We start from the raw sequence: 20,830 nt of genomic DNA, 5'->3' as shown, positions 1-20,830 counted from the left end.
TGCTTGGTGGAAAGGTTCTTGACAATATAAACAAGAATTACTGCTGTTAGAGAAAGGGAAGACAATTAAAAACAATCTAGGATGCATGTTGTACAGCTGTTCAAGTTACAGCCACGGCTGACCCCTAAAGATGCTACAGGTTTCACTTCAGAAACTTAGGACATTTTAGTTTTATTAAAGTAATCTTTCAACAAAAACTGAATTCGTATGAAAAACATGAGGTTTTATATGAGTAACACAGTGAGAATTATGTATTGCTGGCAAAACATGCCATCGCTGCAGTTAAAAAGACCTTGTGGTCTGCACATCTCTTTCTAATACTTAAGCTTGCCAACAGCTGAGCAAAAAGGAAATCTCTGTAATGAATGCTAAGAGAACCTGTTGAGAGAAAAAACGCTGTTCTTGAAACAAATGAGACTTTGACAGGTCAAATCACAATCAAATCTGTCTGACAGACCTTTGTACCCAGGCGAAAAAAAACCCAACTGAGTGATTTCAGCAAAACTCGGCAGGCACAGTGGCCCAAAATAGATCAAATTGCAGGACCAAACAGCCACAACATTTTTTAAAGCTTAATTTTGGATACCATTGATTCCAAATGCAATAAAGACAGACTGTAATTATGGTCAGTAGTTTCTTTAAACATGCCTACAAATTTTCTAATAACCAGGAAAATACTTAATTTTTAAAGAGAAAATGATAGAACAATCTTTTTTTCCCCATCAGTCGCTAAAACTAATTGTCCTAATATTGTCCTTAAAAAATAGGGTTAGAGAGGAAAAACTTCTGAGAAAATAACAAAGATCTTGGCTAAGTTTCATAAAACCACAATTTTCCTGCCTGTTTGATCTTTGTACAGTCAGCATAAGCCACTGAAACTCCTCCACAAATGAAAGGCATTCATGGGAAGCCATCAGAAAGCATTGCTTGTCCTCTGGGACCCAGGACAATAAAAGAAAAGTTTGTGTCTGCCACGTGGGCCTGCAATTCAGCTTAAATGAACAAACCATTGCAATATCCTTCAGCTTTGTGAAAACGATACTTCCTACTTTTTTTGGAAGAAAGGAAGTCATATATAAACAGAACAAAGAGAAGAGGCAACACAAGTAGAGCCTCTCATAATAAATATTACAGTGAAAGTTTTGCTCATCAAACTAAGATTAAAAACATATTTTAATCTCCCAAGTTTTATGCCTTTGATGTATGTTCAATAGGAAAGCTTATATATTTTGTAAGATTTACAACATTTCTAGTGGGAATAGCTTCGTATTTCAGATTTCCCCCCCTCTTTCTGAAATTGAGAATGCATGGGGTTGATTCTATCCCTTAATGCTGTGTCATATCAAACACTTCTGTAGAGAACAGAAGTTCGGATGTCCTTTGGACATTTTTCCCCCACAAATAGGCCAGTGTTCTATTAAACAAAGCACTGCAAAGTCATTATAATATTGTAATGGTAACCTATGCAACTATGAAATACTTCTTAAAATGCCAGCTTTCCTAGACCACAGGAAAGTTCAAACATTTGCATTAAACTCCATAGCACAGAGAAGCACTAAACTGCACTTCCTTGTGGTGCTAAAATTAGGAGAATTAGGTTATACAGCTTCAGCATAAAGAATAGTAATTTATTATCTGTAATTTCACCACCTCATGCCCACAACAGTCTGATATGACACATGAAGCCTTAATTTTCACAATTACAACACAAAAAGCATAAACCTTATAAATCAGGGGCCCCCTTTGTAACATCTTCTGTGGAGTTTTGCACTATTTTCTCGACCTCCCATACAACCTTTCTGAGCAGCTTTTCTTGTTCTTTCTTGACATAGCACCCATTGCCATGACAAAAGAACCTGCTCTTAAAATCACATTTTCTTGCTGCAACACAGTCAAACAGCTGCTCATTCCCACAGCCTTTAGTGAAGGCAAAGCCAAATACATCGATGATCCCCTCAGATGGAATGAGGCAAAATAGGTGAAAGTTTCAGTCTAAGCAACAATGAAAGACTGGATGCTTTCCCTGGTCTTGCAATGCTGTTGGCTTTGGTTTTATCTACCAGCCATTAACTCTGGGGGACATCATCAGAAATTCTCAATTATGGTTTCACAGACACAAAGTCAGAAGAGCAAAGGTGAAACTTGCCAGATTTGCCATTTTAAGCAACTGTTACGGTGAAGATAACTGTACTGTATATTGGTAGGACTTAGTTTAATATTTAAGGAAGATCTGTTAACTGCAGAGAAATATGAAACTGCTGTGGAACTGTTATAAATGAAGAAAACACTGGGTGGTAGACAGGTGTGTACTCAGGAGGTGGAAAGGAGAAAATGGGTGAGGGAGGAGGTGACAGAATCTTCCCAGAGCTGTGTCAGCCTCAGGAGAGCTGATAAAGACCCCTCTCCTCTGTGCCATTCCAAAGGTACATGGACCACATAACTGTCTTTCCAGATCCTTTCCACATCTTTCCAAGCACTCCCAATCAGCCCATTTGATTCCAAAGATACATAAAAGAGAGATGTAGAAAGTTGTCCAGAAATGGCAACTTGCAGATAAAGAAAAAAAGGAGGAGGCAGAGATTTCAAGGACAGCAAGAACCCACCACAACACACTGTCGTTCTTAAGGAAAATAAGTGAAATGATGTAAGAGAAGAAAGGGATATCCTACCAGAAAATTAATATAGATTTTAACTTAGGAACAGCCAGTAAGAGATTATTTCAACACTATAGGAAAAACAACAATAAATTTATAATCAGAAGTGCCAAAGCTGGAATTACACCAAAGAAACTTCAAGGAATCTGACAGGGAAGGCAGGTGTTTTCTCAATAAATACTGTGCCAGAAGAAGGTTCAGGCACAACTTCTTTAGTCATTTGCCCAAAACAAATAGCAAGTAAATGAAAGTGTGAGAATAATAGGATTCTTGTCTCCTAATCTCTATTTCCCTTCATGTTGCCATATGGTATCCATATCTGGGAGGATAAGCAGTACTTTGTACCCTGGTGTTTCAGTTTTCATGACACTTTACAAGTCTCATTGCTCATTTCACCGCTTTCCACGAGCTACTCCTTAATGACACCCAGCCATTGCTTCCTTTGCTTTCCTGTAAAAACAACATACTCAGGAAATAATGAATGCATATTTGTCTCTTTCAAGTAACTGCAGCTCCACTTTAGCCATTTACTTTGCAATAAACTTTTTAAAGAGAGCTGTTTTCTTCCCAATCAAAAAAAAAGCCTGTACATCTTAAGGGTCACAATACACTAATTTAAAAAAATTCAAATAATGTCTCATAGCCTCACTTCTGAGCTGTAACCTACATTAACTCCTCCACCTCAGCAAAGAAAAAAATTAAATCACAATACAACAACTGAGCAATCCATAGTTCATTTTGACTTTTCAGCCCAAACAGAAATATCCAGTGACTGGCATAGTTCACAAAAAGGACTATCAAATTGCTTCTAATGGTGAGTTCTACAAAGCATACTTTGCTAGAGGGAGTTACTTAAGAAGTAATTGTGGAAACAAGAAAGAATTGGCCCAGAGAAGAGGAGAGTAAGCTTATTAACAACAGCACCAAGTCCCAGCTGGAAGCAGCACCAGAAAAGGCAGAGCTGTTTTGTCTCTAAGTGCAAACACTGAACTCCAACCACGGCTCAAGGCTGAGCAGTTTCACTGGAAGGGGAAAGGAATCCTCCAGAACTAGAGGCCAGGACCATGACCAGGTAGAAAATAAACCAGTGATGAAAATTACTCAAAGGGTTATTACTGTTTGGTAGGGACATCTCTCTCTTATTCTTCCTCTGTGCCCAACCTGCTGCATAGCCTATATGAGAAAATTCTGTATTTTTCTGCACAACAGTAGCTTCCGAAGCAGGTATCAAAACTTATGTTTAAGAAACAGAATTGTAGGCCCAAAATTTTAAGATACTTTAAGTCAAGATATGGCCAAGATATTATGAACAATATGAAAACATATTGTTCATAATCAATTAGAAGAAAGGAAATTCCTAGGAAATTTTGAGTTTTTCACCTCTCCCCAAACCCCAGATTTTCACAGAATTTTAAAGTCTATTTCATTCACAAACCATTGCAACTCCCTGGAAACTATCCTAAAGGCTAACTTTTCCCTATGGTTAGAAATGTGAGCTACAACATGGTCTAGGAGAGATATTCTAAATTTCTCACCTCAATATGATAAACTTGAATATGAAAAACACACACAGAAATACAAGTTAGATTTCTTTTCTTTCCTAACAATACAGTAAAATTAATATAGCAAAGGGAAAAGATTCATCACTGTTCATAAGAATTCATTCGCCCAGGGAATTTTTTCATCTGTCCTCTCCTTTACTTAGCTAGACAGAAAATAGATTTTGCTGGCTATGTTTAATTTCCACAGCTGTCACCGTGATCTAAAACATTTATATTGGAGCAATCACATTTATCCTCAGGAAATCAGGAATTGGAGTACCAGTTCAAACACTGCATAGTCTATCTGCTATCTTCTGACCCCAGTGGTGTCTTAGATTTAGGAGATGTACAGCGCAAATCAGCAGCAAAATATTTTTTTATAAAAATTTATTTGAAAAATGCAATTAAACGGCAAAAATGCAATGAAACAGCAAAAGTTGACATGGTTTATATATGCTTATTGACTGGGTTAGTACAAATGTAAGGCAAAAGTAGGTGTAAAATGAAAAGAGGATATAATTAATATTTCTGACAAATCTCTAAGCATATTTTAATATCTAGTAATGTAACAATATAACATATATTAATGTCTTTAATTTGAATGTCCAGTAATGAATTTAATTTTATAAATTCTGATTAAGGAACAAGTCACCAAAAAAGAGCATCACAGGCAACATACATAGCCTTACTTGTAAGTCGTGTTACTTAAGCCCATTATGCAAATTTTCAAATTCTTGTTTTTTAAAAAAAGATTATAGCCCTTCTACAAATATTTATGGTTCAACCCAAGAAAATAAATGGTTGTTTGTGATAAATGTAAGAAGGAATTCAAAATATTTCAGCAAACTTTGAAACAGGACTACCAAAATTCTAATGTACTATATATTTGTACAGAACATAATCTTCACTATGAAAACAGTTAAGTACATTGTTCTAGATATACCAGCTAAATCAGCAAACAACTTTCTCCATCTTTCATGAAGCAAATCTTATTTAGTAAGCTGGATATTATTCTCACCTTTATTTGTCTGTTCTTTCAGTCTTACTTGCTGCCCACTAATTTATTTCCTTCCCCTATGCCTTTTTTTTTCTTTTTTAGTATTAAAAATGGATTTACACAAAACCAATAAAGATTTTCAGTAAAAACATATTCTGGTTTTAATCAGGCAGTTCATCACTAAAACTTTCAGACATACACACTATTGTAAATGTTCTATCTGCAGACTTTCAAGCTCGATGTTCTTCTACTGTGAGGCCATAACACAACCACTCCCTTCAAGAAAGCTGATTCAGGACTATGTCAGCAGACAAAAAACTATTTTTGTGACATATAAAATGAAATTATATATTCACACAGAACTCACATTTCTAACTAATTGTATCATTTAAATTAGTAGTTTACATATTTAATATCCCCAGAGCAAGACCCTATTAAATGCTGTAGCCAAGTTTAAGAGATGAAAATTCAGATCATCATATTAGTACCTTCAATTCTTTTAACCTTAGCATCCTTTGCATTTTCAAGACTCTTTATACTTCCATTATATTTATTCCTATTTTTCTCACTTGATTATTGTTACTCCCTCTTTTCTGCAACTTATTTCCTCCCAGTTTCTTGCTCTGCTCACAAAACCACTTTGACCTTTAATTCTGCCTCCTACTGAACTACTTCAAATGCTTTCAATACATTTTGTGGTGCCAGACTACTCCCAAAAGTAGGAAAAAGACCCATTTCTAAGCATAAATGAAACTATTAAAATGGAAGTGAAACATTAAAGGCACAAGGAATGAAGCCAGTGCAGTATTTAGTATTTCCACTAACCACAGGCCAGCAGTTGAATGGAGTCAGCACTTTAGCAATCTTATAACAGAGAAATCATGTAGGAAGCCACAGTGCAGTGTGCAGCATTCCCCCTGGAGCATGTACAGGAAAAAAGTAGCCCTCAAATTTTAGCATGTCTGCTTTTTATCCCACAACATAGGAACTAATTGCCCTCAGTGTCTGAGCTGGATTCCTTGCATGCTGGAGCAGAACAAATACTGCTTTCTCACCTATCTGTCACAGCAAACATGAAAGATTATGACAAAAACAAACCAGCTAATCTTAGCACCTCACTGAGCTCAGAGCAAAACACCAGGCAGCAGAGCAGAGAGAAACCCAGCACACACAGACAGTGAAACAACCATCAAATGAGTGGCCAGACAGGAGCTAGTGGCCTCTGTGCTGCCACTCATTTATCCACCATCCTATCTGCTGCAAAAGAACATGAAAACACCCACAGGTCTGGTACCCAGGTTAAGTGTTTAAGAATTACTACAATATGTTTCATCTTTCTGGCAGACTGCAGGACTTCATCCAGCAGTTCAGGCATGAAGCCCATTCTGGTAATTGAGTTAAAACTGAGCTTTTTTACACCAGTGAACTCATGTCCCAGCTCTGCAAAGGAGACACTGCTAACATTTGTTCAGACTAGTCTGATGCTGACTTTTCTTAAAGCAGTAAGTCAGATGCAGTTATGCTTCTACTGGAAAAGGCAGAGGGAGGTTTATCATACCCTGATGCAGCTTCCAAGGCTGGCATCATGTGAGCTGAGAACAATCTACAGGCTCAAAACATTTCCCCAACCAGATGACCCACTCTCCTTCTGTTTTTGGCTTGCTAACTCTATTTAGTTTCCTTGGCTCTTTGACCATCTCCTTTGTTTATCTGCAGGTCCTAAACACTGCAGAGGGATATGCTGCACCAACATAATTCTCCTCTAACTGGGTTTTTGCAGTTTCAGGTACTACCAGAGAAGTTTTGGAGTAACACCAGTGAGGGAACTCTTTCAGGTCTTTTCCAGATTTGGAGTAGGTGGAATGACCACAGCCTGAAGAAATCCCCAGGTGGAACATGTACCTCAGATTTGCAATCAAGGAACGGTCACCTTTGCAGAAGGGAGCAAAGCCAGTGTCACAGCACTCTGGTGTACACTGGCAGTGGCTGTAGGACACTGTAAAGGCTTTGCAGGTGGACACAGGAACTCAGCACACCTGGGCACATAATTGAATTCTGCTGGAGCTGTGGGAAAGGTTACACGACCCCAGAAATGTGGGAAAAACAAAACAGCAAAAATTCTTTGGTGCTTCCCTCTCAGTCAGCTCCAGCACTTTAAAGAACACAGCTGAGAAAAACACAAAAAAAACCCTATGGTATTTTGAGAAAAGACTGAAATATTAGGGCAAGGGTAACTTCTGCACAGCCACAGCCTTTGAAAGAACTGAAGGCTTTCAATACAGCTCCTCAATTCTGAAACCACAATGACTGGGATACAGCTGGCAGCTGGACAAGAATCTCTGCAATACCTCCACATCACCTGAAATGACAGCCATATATATTTATACCCCATAAAGTGTGTGTTTATATGTATACATACACAAATACATATATAGGTGTACACACATTTATAATCTCTAATAAATCTTTCTAAAAAGGCTTAGAATGAGACACAGGTAGGTATCCACTTTTTCACAGGCTTAAGTAGGGAGAATCTTCTTCCATGTGCTTTTTACTATGATTTTTTTCTGATTATGAGATTTTCGTTATTTTTAAATGGAGGATTTCTGAAGAAGCTGTTCAGTGCAAAGAGAACTTATGTTCTAATGCCTACAGCTCCAACAGACTTGGGTCCCTAAGGAAGAAGTTCGCTCCTCTTCTCTCCTCACCCCAAATTGTCTCAAAATGATTTTCAGAAAAAACAGAGAATGAAACAACCTTTAGAAGAATAAAAGGAAAAAACATTGAAAAAGCCCAAACTCCAAATAAAAGAATGTACCTTTGACCTCTGGTAATTCAAATAGAGTGTTAATCGCCAAAGGATTAACACCCTCTGTATTATAAATAACATAGCCAGTCATCAGGAAATTATAACACCCCATATAATCAAGAAACACTGAAGTCTATAATAGAACTGTGCCCAAGCAGTGGGATGAGAAGTCCTAATATGAGAAATTTAACACATTGTATTAGCTAATAGAGATTCTGCAACTTCAGGCATTATGGAGAGGATGTTAGTACTTAAATAGGCAAACATTTTACCCTCCATGTGTGCTCATGGCTGTATATACATACATGTGCATCCATGGGCCATATAAACAGACAAAAAAATTCACAAGCCTTAACCATTATACGCATTTTTTAAAATTATAAAAATCTATGCATATATAATTGCCTTGTTTTTTTCTGAATAATTTTATGTATGTGGAATCAAAATTCTATACTTTCCAACATACTTTAAATAGTTTTCTGCATTCAACATAATTATTTTTTGCTTAAACAAAGATTATTTCTCCCTTATTTGATTATCTCTCCTTTATTTTAAATGCAGTATTATTACAGCACAGAGGTATCAATTAAGAGAATTCTATCAAAACAATAAGTTTTTAAAGGGATGGGTAAAAAAAAAAAAAAATCAAAGAAATCACTCCCCACAGTATTTGGCTTTGAAGGAGACACACAGCTACACCTTTATCTTCTGCCATCTTCCCCATAGCCACTTCCCACTTGCAAAGCCTCTCCATCCTACTTTCTCTCAAACCACCTCATTCCTTTTTGTCTGAGCCTCTGCCATCCTTTCCTGCTTTGTCTCAACCTCCAAAGTTCTTCCTGCCAAGCTTGTTTTCTATTCCCACCGTACCCAAAGGTCCATTCCACCCACACAGGCAGCTCCAAGGCTGGAAGCAGCTGTGCACTGACTCCAGAGCTGCTGTCCCAGGGGCGCTCACTCACCTCACCCTCAGTGCTGCCATTCTGCCAAGAGAGGCTCCCAACCCTCTGCCCACATTTGCACTGGCACCCTTCCCTTGGGCAGCTGCAACTGCTTCCCCGATTGCTTCTTCCCCGCCCCTCACTCTTCCAGAAACCTGTGTGGGTAAGTAAATAAGTCACATTAAGCAGCCAGGTGAAGCCAATGAGATGGTGAGTAGAGCTCACTCAGCACTTACTGTTTCCAGCTGTGCCTGGCTAATCAATCTCCTCTATCCACACAGGAGGGTCCCACTAGGACCCCAGTGGGAAAATCAGGAACTTTTCCTCAACATGGAGTACCTCATGAAGAATACAAAGAGCAACTCATCTCAAGAAAGAACAACTGAGTTCAAATTACTCTAATTTGTAACATTTTCTGCTGAGACTCAAAGATCCGTAGAGAAAAGATCCCTATTCTCACAACCACACTGCCTTAGTTTGCTTTTTTCAAAGAACAATAAAAGAATGCAGAGTCATGGAATCTGGTGACACATCTACAAGCAGACAAGCCAAGGCTGGGATGAAAATGGACAGCTCTTGACATGTATAAAAATCTTAAACTTAGATGGGGATAAAAAGAAGAGTAGACTTTCTCAGTTTGAGAAGCATTTACAATCTAAACTGCATTAGAATTTTCCCCTTTAAATCTTCAGGAAAAAGGACACACTCCTCTAGTCCACTTCCTCCCATTGCAGAACAAGTAGCAAATCTTATCTTTTTCAAGCCCACCATAAAAATCCAACAGAATCTCCCCAACCCTGTGTCATTCCGCAACTATGAAATACAGTTTCTAAATTAAATACACTTTAAAGCTGTACCATGAGAAAAAGCACAGCTTAATTAAGTTAACTAAGCTGATTAAGCCATGCTCTTTCACCTACTACAGGAAGTATGTGGCCCTGGAGCCATCCTAAAGGCACCTCACACAGCCTAGGACATGTTTTCCAGAGATACTGTGTATATTTAGTCACCGTGGAAGGGAAAAGCAAACACCCCATATGTCAGCATGCCAACAAAAGAACAGAAGAAGTATCACCTGATAAAGCAGCTGTTTACATCTCATTCTTGTTGGGAAGGTAGGTATTACATTACAAAGGAATAGAAAAAGTTAATAAAATAGTACCCCACCACCTCAGATGTGACTGTTATAAAATAATTTGAGTAGGAATACATTCTCCAAAAAATCCTGATCATTGATATTATTACTTGGATCTTTGTAAGTTAACAAACAACTCAGACAAATTGAAAATTGAATAGATTACAGCAGCTTTATTGTAAAATAATTAAGAATAATCTTCCTCCTTTGTTGTATTTAAATGCATTTATATCATTAAAAAATTCTTTAAAAATTTCAATCCTTTAAAAATCTATAAAAGCAATTTCTAAAATAAAGACATAGCAGTATTCTTATCTTGACTTTTCCTGGTACAAGGCCGCTGCTCTGTGTCTCATAAAGATTTCTGGCAGAGTGAGAAAACCTGGTCAGTATCAGAGACTTTCCTGGGACCTGTCTGCAGTGTCGACAAGCAGCTAAGCTGAATATTAATACACTCTCCATCATCAAAAGCTGTTCCATACCCAAAGGATGAAAAATATTTTAATCAGCTTTCAGCTTGTCTAGTAGACGTCAGTTTATTCCTTTGGGATTATGCATCTATGTGCTCAATTTTTGTCTTCGTGCTCTCTCTCCATACATATTACTTTTGAAACTAGCAGCAAAGAGCCTAAATCTGCTGTTTTGTTGGGAAAAGCCAGCTAATGCTGTGATTCAATTATAGTATTTTACATTAAAGAAGAAAATGTAGAAGATGAAAAGCAAAGAAAAAACTTGAGAAAACAGCCCTGTTATCAAGTTTTTTAACATTAGGATTTCTTAAAGGAACCAGTGAGACTTTTTTATTTTGTTCAACATCTCCACAAATTTTAAGAGTTTTCAAGACTGGTTCATCTGTCTTACCCATCTTTTCCTCTCCCCAGTAATTACTGCAAATTCACAATTCCTTTAGCATAACAACCACCAGTGGAATTGACCCATGAATGTATAAATATTTTATAAGTATGTGTATCAAGTACATCCTATATGAAAACCAACAAAAGATCAGTAATGGAAAAATGTTTTGAAGAGCCTGGAGTGTACAAGTGTACCAGCATGGCAGCCTCTCCTTCCTCTGAGGGGCAGCACCAGTCCCTGTAAGGTTGCATTAATAAGGAAAAACACCTACAGGAGGAGACTTTTGAAAGTGAGAAGTATTAATAATCTTAATCATGTTTATTTTTAATCCTTTCAAAAGCATCATAAAAATTCAGAGTAGGACCTGGTCAGGATTTGTATTGGTCTTTGCTTTGAGCCCCTACAATAAATGCAATGCAGAACTAATTTCATCTTGCCTCAGCCCTGCTTCCTGGGCATAGATGTATTACCACTGGACATGAACACCATCATGCTCTCTCCTCTTGCCCATCAGAGAAGACATGAAGAAATGGAAGGCTCTGCAGATTTTCAGATTTTCTATCACCTCATGGAAGCCTGAAGAGTACAACCTCTGTGTGGTGCTACCCAGCATCAGCATCAATTGGTTTGTACAGACTAATCTTAAAATAATTTCTATCATCCATCAGCAACACAACCAATCATTACTTCTGAGCAAAAGAGTGAATTCTGTGGTCCTACCACTGCAAATGATTTCAGCACAAAAACATCTTTTTCATGAAATGGAAGGATGACATTGGACAGAAGGAAACCCAAAGGATCACAATGAGTTAACTTACTCTACCGTGTAAAAAAGTCTCATAATTCAGTTATCCAAGCTGAGTCCAACCACAACATCACAAAACAATTGACCTTCTAGCTAGCTGGTGAAGCTCTAATCCATTAGCATGTAGGACACAGCTTGAAGATGGAGCTAAAATGTAATTATTAGCAGTGTGTATATGCATACATATATCCACAGACACATAAAAATAATCACTTCAGTTTATTACACAATGATATTGATCCCTAGGCAGCTAGACAACATGAACTGATGCACTGTTCCCAGCTATTAACAGTGCACTTTGTGGATCATTGCATGCTGAGCACAGAGCTGGATTCATCTCCAGCACAGCTCCACTGCTGCCATTCCTGTCCCCCAGCAACAATCCAGCCTGATTCACCATCCCCTTCATTGTTCTACTCTATTACAGAAACTCAGAATGAGTCCTGTGAAAACTACTCTGATTGTGATGAACAACCACATTATTTCACTGGAATAATTTAAAAGATTTGCTAGATTTAAACTTTATATTAGTGCCTCTGTTGTGAAAATTATATAGAGTTCAGATTGACTAGCAGTCCAAGGAAAACTGCCAAAATCTGATGTTCACTTGTAACATCAGAGAAAAGCCAGTAATTATCTTCCTACTGCAGAATAGTAAACATTATTATATCTACAGCTTCAGGATCATTAAGCAGAAGCATGTGTAGTGACAAACAGAAAGTGCAAAAAAGATTCACACAAAAGCTCCTGAGAACGAGACCTGGGAGCTGCCAGGAGACAACCAGGGTCAGCCAAAACACAGTAAGCTCTTTCTTACTCAGACAGAATTTGCCCATCTGACCAAAAAATAATAAAATATAATAAAAGCTCCTATGTGGCCCCATCTACACTTTCCAATCATGATATGGGGAGGCAGAAATTTGTCGGTTCCCTTCAAATGCAGGATGTCCTCTCCCTTGGAAATAGCCAATAAATAATTGTCACATACAGAAAAAAATCATAGCCTCATTTAATTGAGGAGGAATTAAAGATCAGAAATTGTCTGCAATCTAAAACCAAAGATAGACCTCAATGTTTTGATTGCCAGACTGATTTTGAAAACCACACCTAAGTTACTTGCACAAGTCAAACAGAGGGTCAGTAAAAGAATCAGCACCTAATCCATCAGGGCATAATGCCCTCCATAGCAGCTTCTGAAGCCAAGTTACATTTCTTTATGTATAAAATGAAAGCTGCAGTTTTGAGCAAAGATGAAGTAACTGTTAAAGAACACATTACAAAAACACTATTCACCCATGATCTTGTTAGGAATTAGGAGAGCTGATGATCAGATAGGAAAGAAGAGGTATCAGTGCAGCAGGAGCAGCTTTCCAGAAGACGTCACCTCCTTTGCCACCAAAGCCATTTGGAAAGCAAAGCAGCTGTGTTCTATTTTATAGTGGTTACAGAGCCACTAAAATACAATAGCAATAAAACCACATTTAGCAACTCTAGCTGTATTACAAAAATACAGCAATGTAGATGGTGACATTTTAGTCATACTGCCATTTGCTTCCACTTTCATTCAAAATCACAACTTGCCCTAGTTTATAACAATCACAGTACAAATTATTCCTGCCAAACCACTGTAATTCACAGTTTTAACATCAAACCAAATCCTTTTTTATCTGTGTAGCATGTCCATAAACATATATACATAAATACCAATGTATAATCTCTGTATCTGATCACTTCTAGGACTGAATAAATAAGAACTAGAAATAATTTTAAATATTGGTAATAATTAATCAATTTCTATATAGGATATAACAAATTCTAAAACTATAGATTAATTTCTTTTCAAGAAATACTATTCCCAGTCTTCAAATAGTCTTTTATTAAGTTTTTCTCCTAGGAAATATATTTCTGAGAACATTAAAGCATATAATAGAATCTTCTGGGTTGGAAGGTCCCTTAAAGACAATTTAGTTCCTTCCCCCCCTGCCATGGGCAGGAACACCTTCCACAATCCCAGGTTGCTCCAAGCCCTGTCCAACCTGGCCTTGAACTCTTCGTGGGATGGGGCAGCCACAGCTTCTCTGGGCACCCCGTGCCAGGCCCTTGGCAGCCTCACAGTAAACAATTTCTTCCTAATATCCAAACTAAACTGCCCTCCATCAGTTGAAAACATTCCCCCTCGTCCTGTCACTCCAGGCCCTTGTGAAAGACTTTGGAAAGAATAATGAGACAGGTAAAACTACAGCTCAATCCTACAACATCATTATTTCCACAGCAAATAATAAGCCTCAATAAACATACTATTAATACAAAGATCTTTTGTTATTGTAGTATATACCCATCCAAGGTTTTGAGAAAACAATTTTGATTTCTGATGATTGTGGCATATACATTTATGCCTTAAACTCATTTATGCCTTAAACTCTAGCACAGAACTCATGGCATTTTACATGCAAGTTCAGGTATTCAGAACACACAATTGTATACATCTGAGAGTATAAAAATAGTGAGGATCACAGAGAGAAGCCCTGTCACAGCAAGAATAAAGCACAAGAGCACAGAAGTCTAGTTATCCAAAACTGCAGCTCACCAAGACCCAGTTGTGCGCAAAGAACATCTACAAATGCCAAACTTGCAGCACCTACAAATGCCAAACTTGCAGCACCTACAAATGCCAAACTTGCAGCACCTACAAATGCCAAACTTGCAGCACCTACAAATGTCAAACTTGCCGCTCAGGTGCAAATCCAGCTGAGGGGGAGGCAGAGGCAGGACCACACCACAGGCACAACGACACAACCCAACCCCACCTGGGCCATCAGCAATGCAGCTCCTGTCCCACAGCACAGACAGGGCCCCAAACCTCTCCTGGCCCAGGCCAGTGAACATCACACCCTCAGTGCTCTCCCAGAACGCTGCCGAGTGCGAGGCTGCCCTTTGAACAATTCCAGTTTCTCACAGAAATGCCACAGAGGCTCATATCAACGCAGCTCAGATCTCAGCCGGCTCACGCAAGGGTTAAATAAACCAGAAAGTGCTATCCACTGGTTTGCTCTGATGTTCCTGCAGATATTGTCACTGGATGTATCCTCAGAAGAATTCTATTCAACACCTCTGTCTTTAAGTACAAAGCTTCAGGCTGTAGCAGCTTTAGGAAACATAAGTATCCTTTTTTCTGCTGCACAGTATCTGTGTGTGAAATTCTCTAAAGGGGTTTAAGTATTTACCCTGAACACTATCAGACAGTTTCTAAAATTTTCCTTATCCTGTTGCAGAAACACTTCAAAGAGAATCATAAACACAGTCTTTTGTGCTTTCAGCACACATGTTGTTTTGGAAGCTTAACTCTGAATTCCCTCAGAATTGTAAATAATTTTTTTCCTCAAAGATGTGCAATACAACTTTTTTTTTTTTTTCTTTTTACAGTTTCATTGTGATTCTACTACAGACAATGCTCAATCTTTTCTCCCATTTCTGACAGCTAAAAATATTGGGGTCATAGAAATTATTGCCAGACAAAAAAAAAAAAAAAAAAAAAAGAAAAAGAAAAAAAAAGAAAAAAAAGTCTCCAGGATCAGGTTTTGTTGTTGCTGTTTAAGATAAAAGATACATTTCCAGAAACAGCTGACTTCCAGTGTACACAAAATATAGTCTGCCAAAAATACATTTATTTAAAGGCTCTGGCCTAAACAGATAAGGAGAGCCCCAAAAGACAATAAATATGGGTAAAATTTGGGTTTTGGAGCTGCCATGTTGTTCCTGCATTTCACAGCTCATTAGGCAAATCCCATCACCCATGGCCACATGGCCCTCCAATAAAGTGTGACACTGCAATATCTGAGCACCATGGGAAAACCAGAAGAGAAATTAAAATAATTCCTCAGAGTTCCTGGAATTTTGGCTGACAAGGTCAAACCAATTCAAGTGTCAGTTAAGTTGCTATGCAATTTTTGAAAGAAGCTAAACAACCAACCAGCCTGTTTGTGATCCCATTATCTATTTTTTTAAAAATAATTGGTTAGTTGTTTAAAATGCTAAAGTCTACAAAAGCTGGGAGAATTCCTTGTAAAAGCATATTTTTTCTTAGAGCTTTTCATGGTTATCTGGGAACTGAAATGCTCTTGATTTAAATACATATTTAAACCCTTGCTTTAATTTGGGAGAAAAAAAAAAGCTCTGGGCTGAGATTTTGTAGCTCAAGTTTCAGTGTAGACTCAATTCTAACTGTCAGGCTGTAAGCCCCTGACAATAGTGGCTTATAGCTGAAACTACTACATATATAGCAATAGGAGCAAATAATGAAACAGACCTCAAAAAGGAAAGAAAAATAATTTTACAAAAAAATAGCCTTGCTCTCTGATTTCAATTCAGTTGTGCAAACTGATAAAAAGCCTGTTATTGAGAATAACAGTAATAATGAGACTAAAGATAGGTTTTAAAAAGTTTTACAGATCAAGATGAAAGTTGTGCAGAAAGATACCAGCCTGCATGAAATGCCACTTTGATCATTCTGCTTACACCGAGTGTGCACACTTCTGCTTTTGCACTACTACAAACTAAAAGGTGTGAAGCATTTCATTATCCTCAGCTGTGTTATCAACGCCAAAAAATTAAACAAATGGTGCAACAACTATTTGTGCTTCAGTTATCCCATTAAGAGATTACTTCCTCAAGATCTATGTTTCATTTCTTTAAGTAGTGAAGCAGCTGTGCTGTTAAATGCAGCTCCAAGTCACTCACACTTTTCTCTACATTTCAGTTCCACGCTCTCTTCTCTTGCCAAATTCCTGCATAAATAGGTGGGATTAAATGGAGCCTAGTCTACCAAACATAATTATATATGTTGTGATTTTATACTGCAATGAAATTGATACATTTTAATAATGCCAGTCTTGGCTCTTTCCCACTAAAGTCAATAAAGGTTATTAAGGCCAACTGCCATATAAATACATTGCTACATTGCTAAATGGACTGTCAAAGCAGGAAATACAATTCACACCATATAGCACTGTAAGGCCCTTTTTATTCTTTAAGGAGCACTAGATAAGTTTAAAAAAGCCTTCAAAAATTCAACATGCAAGTGTAGCCATATATGTTTACTTTTCATTCCACAAACAAAAATATTGATTTACATTTACAAACAAAAATTGATTTACATTTTACTTTTTTCATGTGAATGAATCTAAAACAAAATAACCAAAAAAAAAGACTGTTGGACTTCTGCATTTCTTACAGATTTGGTGCGGTGGTTACAGATTTTCATAGCTAAAATAAATGTCAGATTGCAAGGTTTGCATGATATCAGACCCTGAGAGACAAATTGTCTGTCCACTGAATCTCAGAACAGCTACAGCAAGACTTCCTCACATCACATGAGATTTCAGCTTTTCAGACTTCTCTTTACCCAGAAAGCAAAGCCTGCACGGTCTTTTTTCAAATGGTAACTCTCCCTTTGAATTCTGCAAGCATTTATCCTGATGTTGCAGGCGATAACGTGTTAATCTTGGATGACTTTTAAAAAAAAAACCCCTCCAACATATGAATAGCCTTCATATTTTCAAGGGAGGGGGAGAAAAAAAGGAAGATTGGTTAAACTGCTTCGGATTTAATGGCTCATAAATTCATGAGGTAATATTGTGGGAAATGTGATGTTTTATCAGAATGTCATTCAAATGAAAGGTTTAACATTTACATCACAAGAGTGAGCTCTAAGTAAAACTATCCTCAGGGAAAGAAATGCCAGGAATAAATATTATGATAAAATTGTGTGCTTGCTATAATGTACAAAAATATTTAATAAAGCCCACAGGTTTGGGCTAAACTTCTTGCAATATCATACTCTGCCATGACAGAGGAGTAAGTATAATTAGCAGAATCAGAGATAAAGAAGAAAAGAAAGTTTCAAAAATTATTAAACAAGGGGAAAGCCTAAAAAAACACACATAATATCCCTGAGACTGACTTTTGTATCACTCTAGACACATATATAAAAAAGCTACGTCAACAGTTGTTCAGCTCACACACAAAGGAAGAACACACGCTTAAATATTTTCTTTTAAGAAAAAATTCCTTGTAAGCAGCAAAATCCTTCCAAAACAAGAACAAGAACACTGAGACGTTTTACTTTTAGCATTTTAAATTATTATCGCTCTCTTTTAAAAAAATTTTTTTAAAGAATTATCCAGCTAAAGTTACAAATTTGGAGGAAAACAAACCAACCAACCCATCGACTGCGGACTACCGGGTACCTTCCAAAACACCCTTTTGATTTAACTTAGCCGTGGAAGCTAAGCACGCACCGAAACAGCGCACTTTTAATGGCAAATCGCTGCAGAATTTGTTAACCCGGGCCGGTTTCCCGTGGGATGGGGCGGCAGGGACGGGGCTGGGGGAGCACCAGGGACCGATCGCTCTCTCGGACGGCGCCGCAACTCCGGGCCGGGAGCGCCGGAGCGCGGCCCAACATTGCCCCCTGGCGGCCGCCGCGCGAACCGCGCCCGCTGCGCCCAGAGCCGCCCCCGCGCCCCGAGCGCGCCCCGAGTTTACAGACAGACCCGGCAAAACAGACAGTCCCAATTAACATTCCCCTCTGTCTCCTCCAATAGCCGAAATTAATTGTGATTAATATGTTATAAGTCATAAAACATTAAAGCGATTCTTAAAATATAAATTAGAAGCAGCTTCTGTCTTGGCCCAAGCTTGGGGTTGCTGATAAATATCATCCCGAGGCTTGTTGAAAGGAGATACACTGACGCCACCGTGTTTCTAATTAGAGACACATGGCAATGTCACACCAATTGCAGAAAACCTAGCCCTTGAGAGTTCCAGAGTTTGCTGTTTTTCCATGTTTTCAACACACAATGGATATAAAATATCAAACATTCTTGTCTCTACCTCATCTAAGCCTGTGTTACAAGAGAGTAAGTTGTCATTTGAAAGAAAAACAAACCAAAAGATTTTTTTTTAAATTATAAGGGTCGTTCAAGAATGTGAGCACATAAGAACATCAAAAAAAAGGGAAAAAATAAAACCCAAACACATAAGCAAGTTATATTTTCTCTCCTTTTGTAGGGAAATTCAATGTTCAGTGATTTCTTGCGGCAACTGATTCCACAATTGCAATGTCCACTTTTCTGGGCGTGTTTTCCGAGTCTGAACCAGGCACTGCTGGGGCAGCTCACACTGCATGGGAGCAGCTGAGCCACAGCTTTTCCTGTCAGACCCAAGGTTCTTGCTGCACCTCAAACACAGCCTGACACAAATGGCACTCAGCATCCTCGGCTGCAATACAAACCCTCCCAAACCAGTACAGGCAACCTGAGGCTGACCTATGCTGTGGCCAGCAGAAATGACCAAGGAGCAGCTTCTGATGCAGATGGATGGAGAGGAGGACAGTGGGTTTGCCAGCACAGCCCTTTCTGAGTGCAAACCCAAAACCAGGGACACTGGCAACTGCTCTGGAACTGTGACAGCACAGGCTCTCACCCGAGGCTCTACATGGACAGCAGCAACAGGATAAGACTGCTTGGCACTGAATCCCTTTTCAAAGAATGCACAATGTATTTGAAGCACCTAGAAATCATTATTACATTTATTCTTGACATAATCCCCTCTTGCAGGTTCTGGCTTTGCTCTCAGAGTGCAGGTGGGCCACAGACAGTTGTACTTCCAGATGACCAATTCTGTTCTCAGCTTTCTCAGACACTTGCACCACTGTTGTACTGCAGAGGTGTCTGTCAGGGTGTTGTACAAAAGAGCTGACAGTGCACAGCATTGCAATATATGGCTGTCATCTTGTGAGGCTCTAAAAGGCTCATATGAGGCTTTTAAACTTTTAAAACAAGCAAAGTGAAGAACTAACTGAAATCCTGGGGTTTTGGATCTGATTTTGCTCACATTTTTTCTGGCTACTGGGGGATAAAAGTAAGAGGAGACAGTGAAAGGCTGACATTGATTCTGCGTCTCATATGTTCTGAATAAAGTCTAAAACCCTTTACTAGAGTACAATTAAAAACATAATTGTGAGTGCTCTCAGAATTAGGCCCTAGAGGCTTTAAATTTTAAAAACAGTACTTACCATAATCTCCATTTTTCTCCAAAATTCTTCCAATTTAGCCATAGGCTTAAGCCACCAATCAGTGCACTTCAAATACCTCTTGCCTTGGAACCAAAACTGCCTAAGCCACTCAAATTCAACCTGCAAGATAAAAACATGGTACTGTAAACATCCACAGCCCGTATCTGGGGCAGGAATGGGGCAATGCAAGAATCCAGCTCTACCTGAACAGTCCCATAGGAAAGGAGTCAGTGAGCAAAGCATGTCATTGCTAAACACACCCTTACTGTTCATCCCTAAATACACCCAGCTGTTTATTCCTATTTCACATCCATTTGTGACCTGAGCTACTCTCTTCAAACCCAGAGAGGTGCAAAACTCAACTGTCTTTTTTTTCCCCCGTTTTTTATGTGGTGTTCATGTACAACAAACATTAAAAATTCCAGCCAAATATGCACCAACTCTGGCTCATTGTGGTTAACACTGTGGGTTTCAAATTGTTCCAGTCACAGGAGATGGAAAAACACTTTCAGTAATAACACTGGTAGAATGGAGCCCAGTTGCTCTGGAACGAGAGGGTGGCACAAGGAATCACAGCCTCCCATCCTGCAGCAGACAGCTCAGCGAGCAAAGATGCTGCTTTTCCTTAACAGTAATCCATAGTCCTGGTCTTCAGAATTCCATATTTATCTTTGTTGTGGTAGTTATGTTTCACACTGAGTTCAAAGCTGCTTTAATCATTATTTTGTACCACAAAGAAGATTTGTTTATCCCTGCTCAGCTCTGAAGATGCAAACAAAGACAACCAACCAAGGTGAGAGAATAAAGAAACTGCCCAAAGCTGTCACCTAACACTCCCTCTCCTGCAAGAGAAAACTGAACAGCTACAGAAACCTGAAAGTGGTCCAGTTGACATTAACTAGAGGTTTGGTCCATGCATTAAAGATTACAATAAAAAATATTTACATTTTCAGTGCATAAAAAGAATATTATAGTAAAATATAACATGATTAGTTGGCAGAGACAGATTTTAAAATGTC

General features: G+C 38.5%; 1 protein-coding gene across 1 annotated transcript in view; it reads right to left on the bottom strand.

The window, feature by feature from the left end:
* FTO (FTO alpha-ketoglutarate dependent dioxygenase) overlaps window positions 1-20,830 on the bottom strand; it is a 222,354-nt gene that overhangs the window by 137,108 nt on the left and 64,416 nt on the right. Inside the window, exon 7 of the mRNA XM_059481337.1 lies at window positions 19,812-19,931. Within this exon, the coding sequence (XP_059337320.1) occupies window positions 19,812-19,931 (120 nt within the window). The remainder of the gene's footprint in view (window positions 1-19,811; window positions 19,932-20,830) is intronic.

This window comes from Ammospiza nelsoni, chromosome 13, assembly GCF_027579445.1.
Source record: "Ammospiza nelsoni isolate bAmmNel1 chromosome 13, bAmmNel1.pri, whole genome shotgun sequence".
In the NCBI taxonomy this organism is placed as follows: domain Eukaryota; kingdom Metazoa; phylum Chordata; class Aves; order Passeriformes; family Passerellidae; genus Ammospiza; species Ammospiza nelsoni.
Note: the sequence above shows the minus strand (reverse complement) of the source record. Positions and strands in the feature narration are given on the sequence as shown.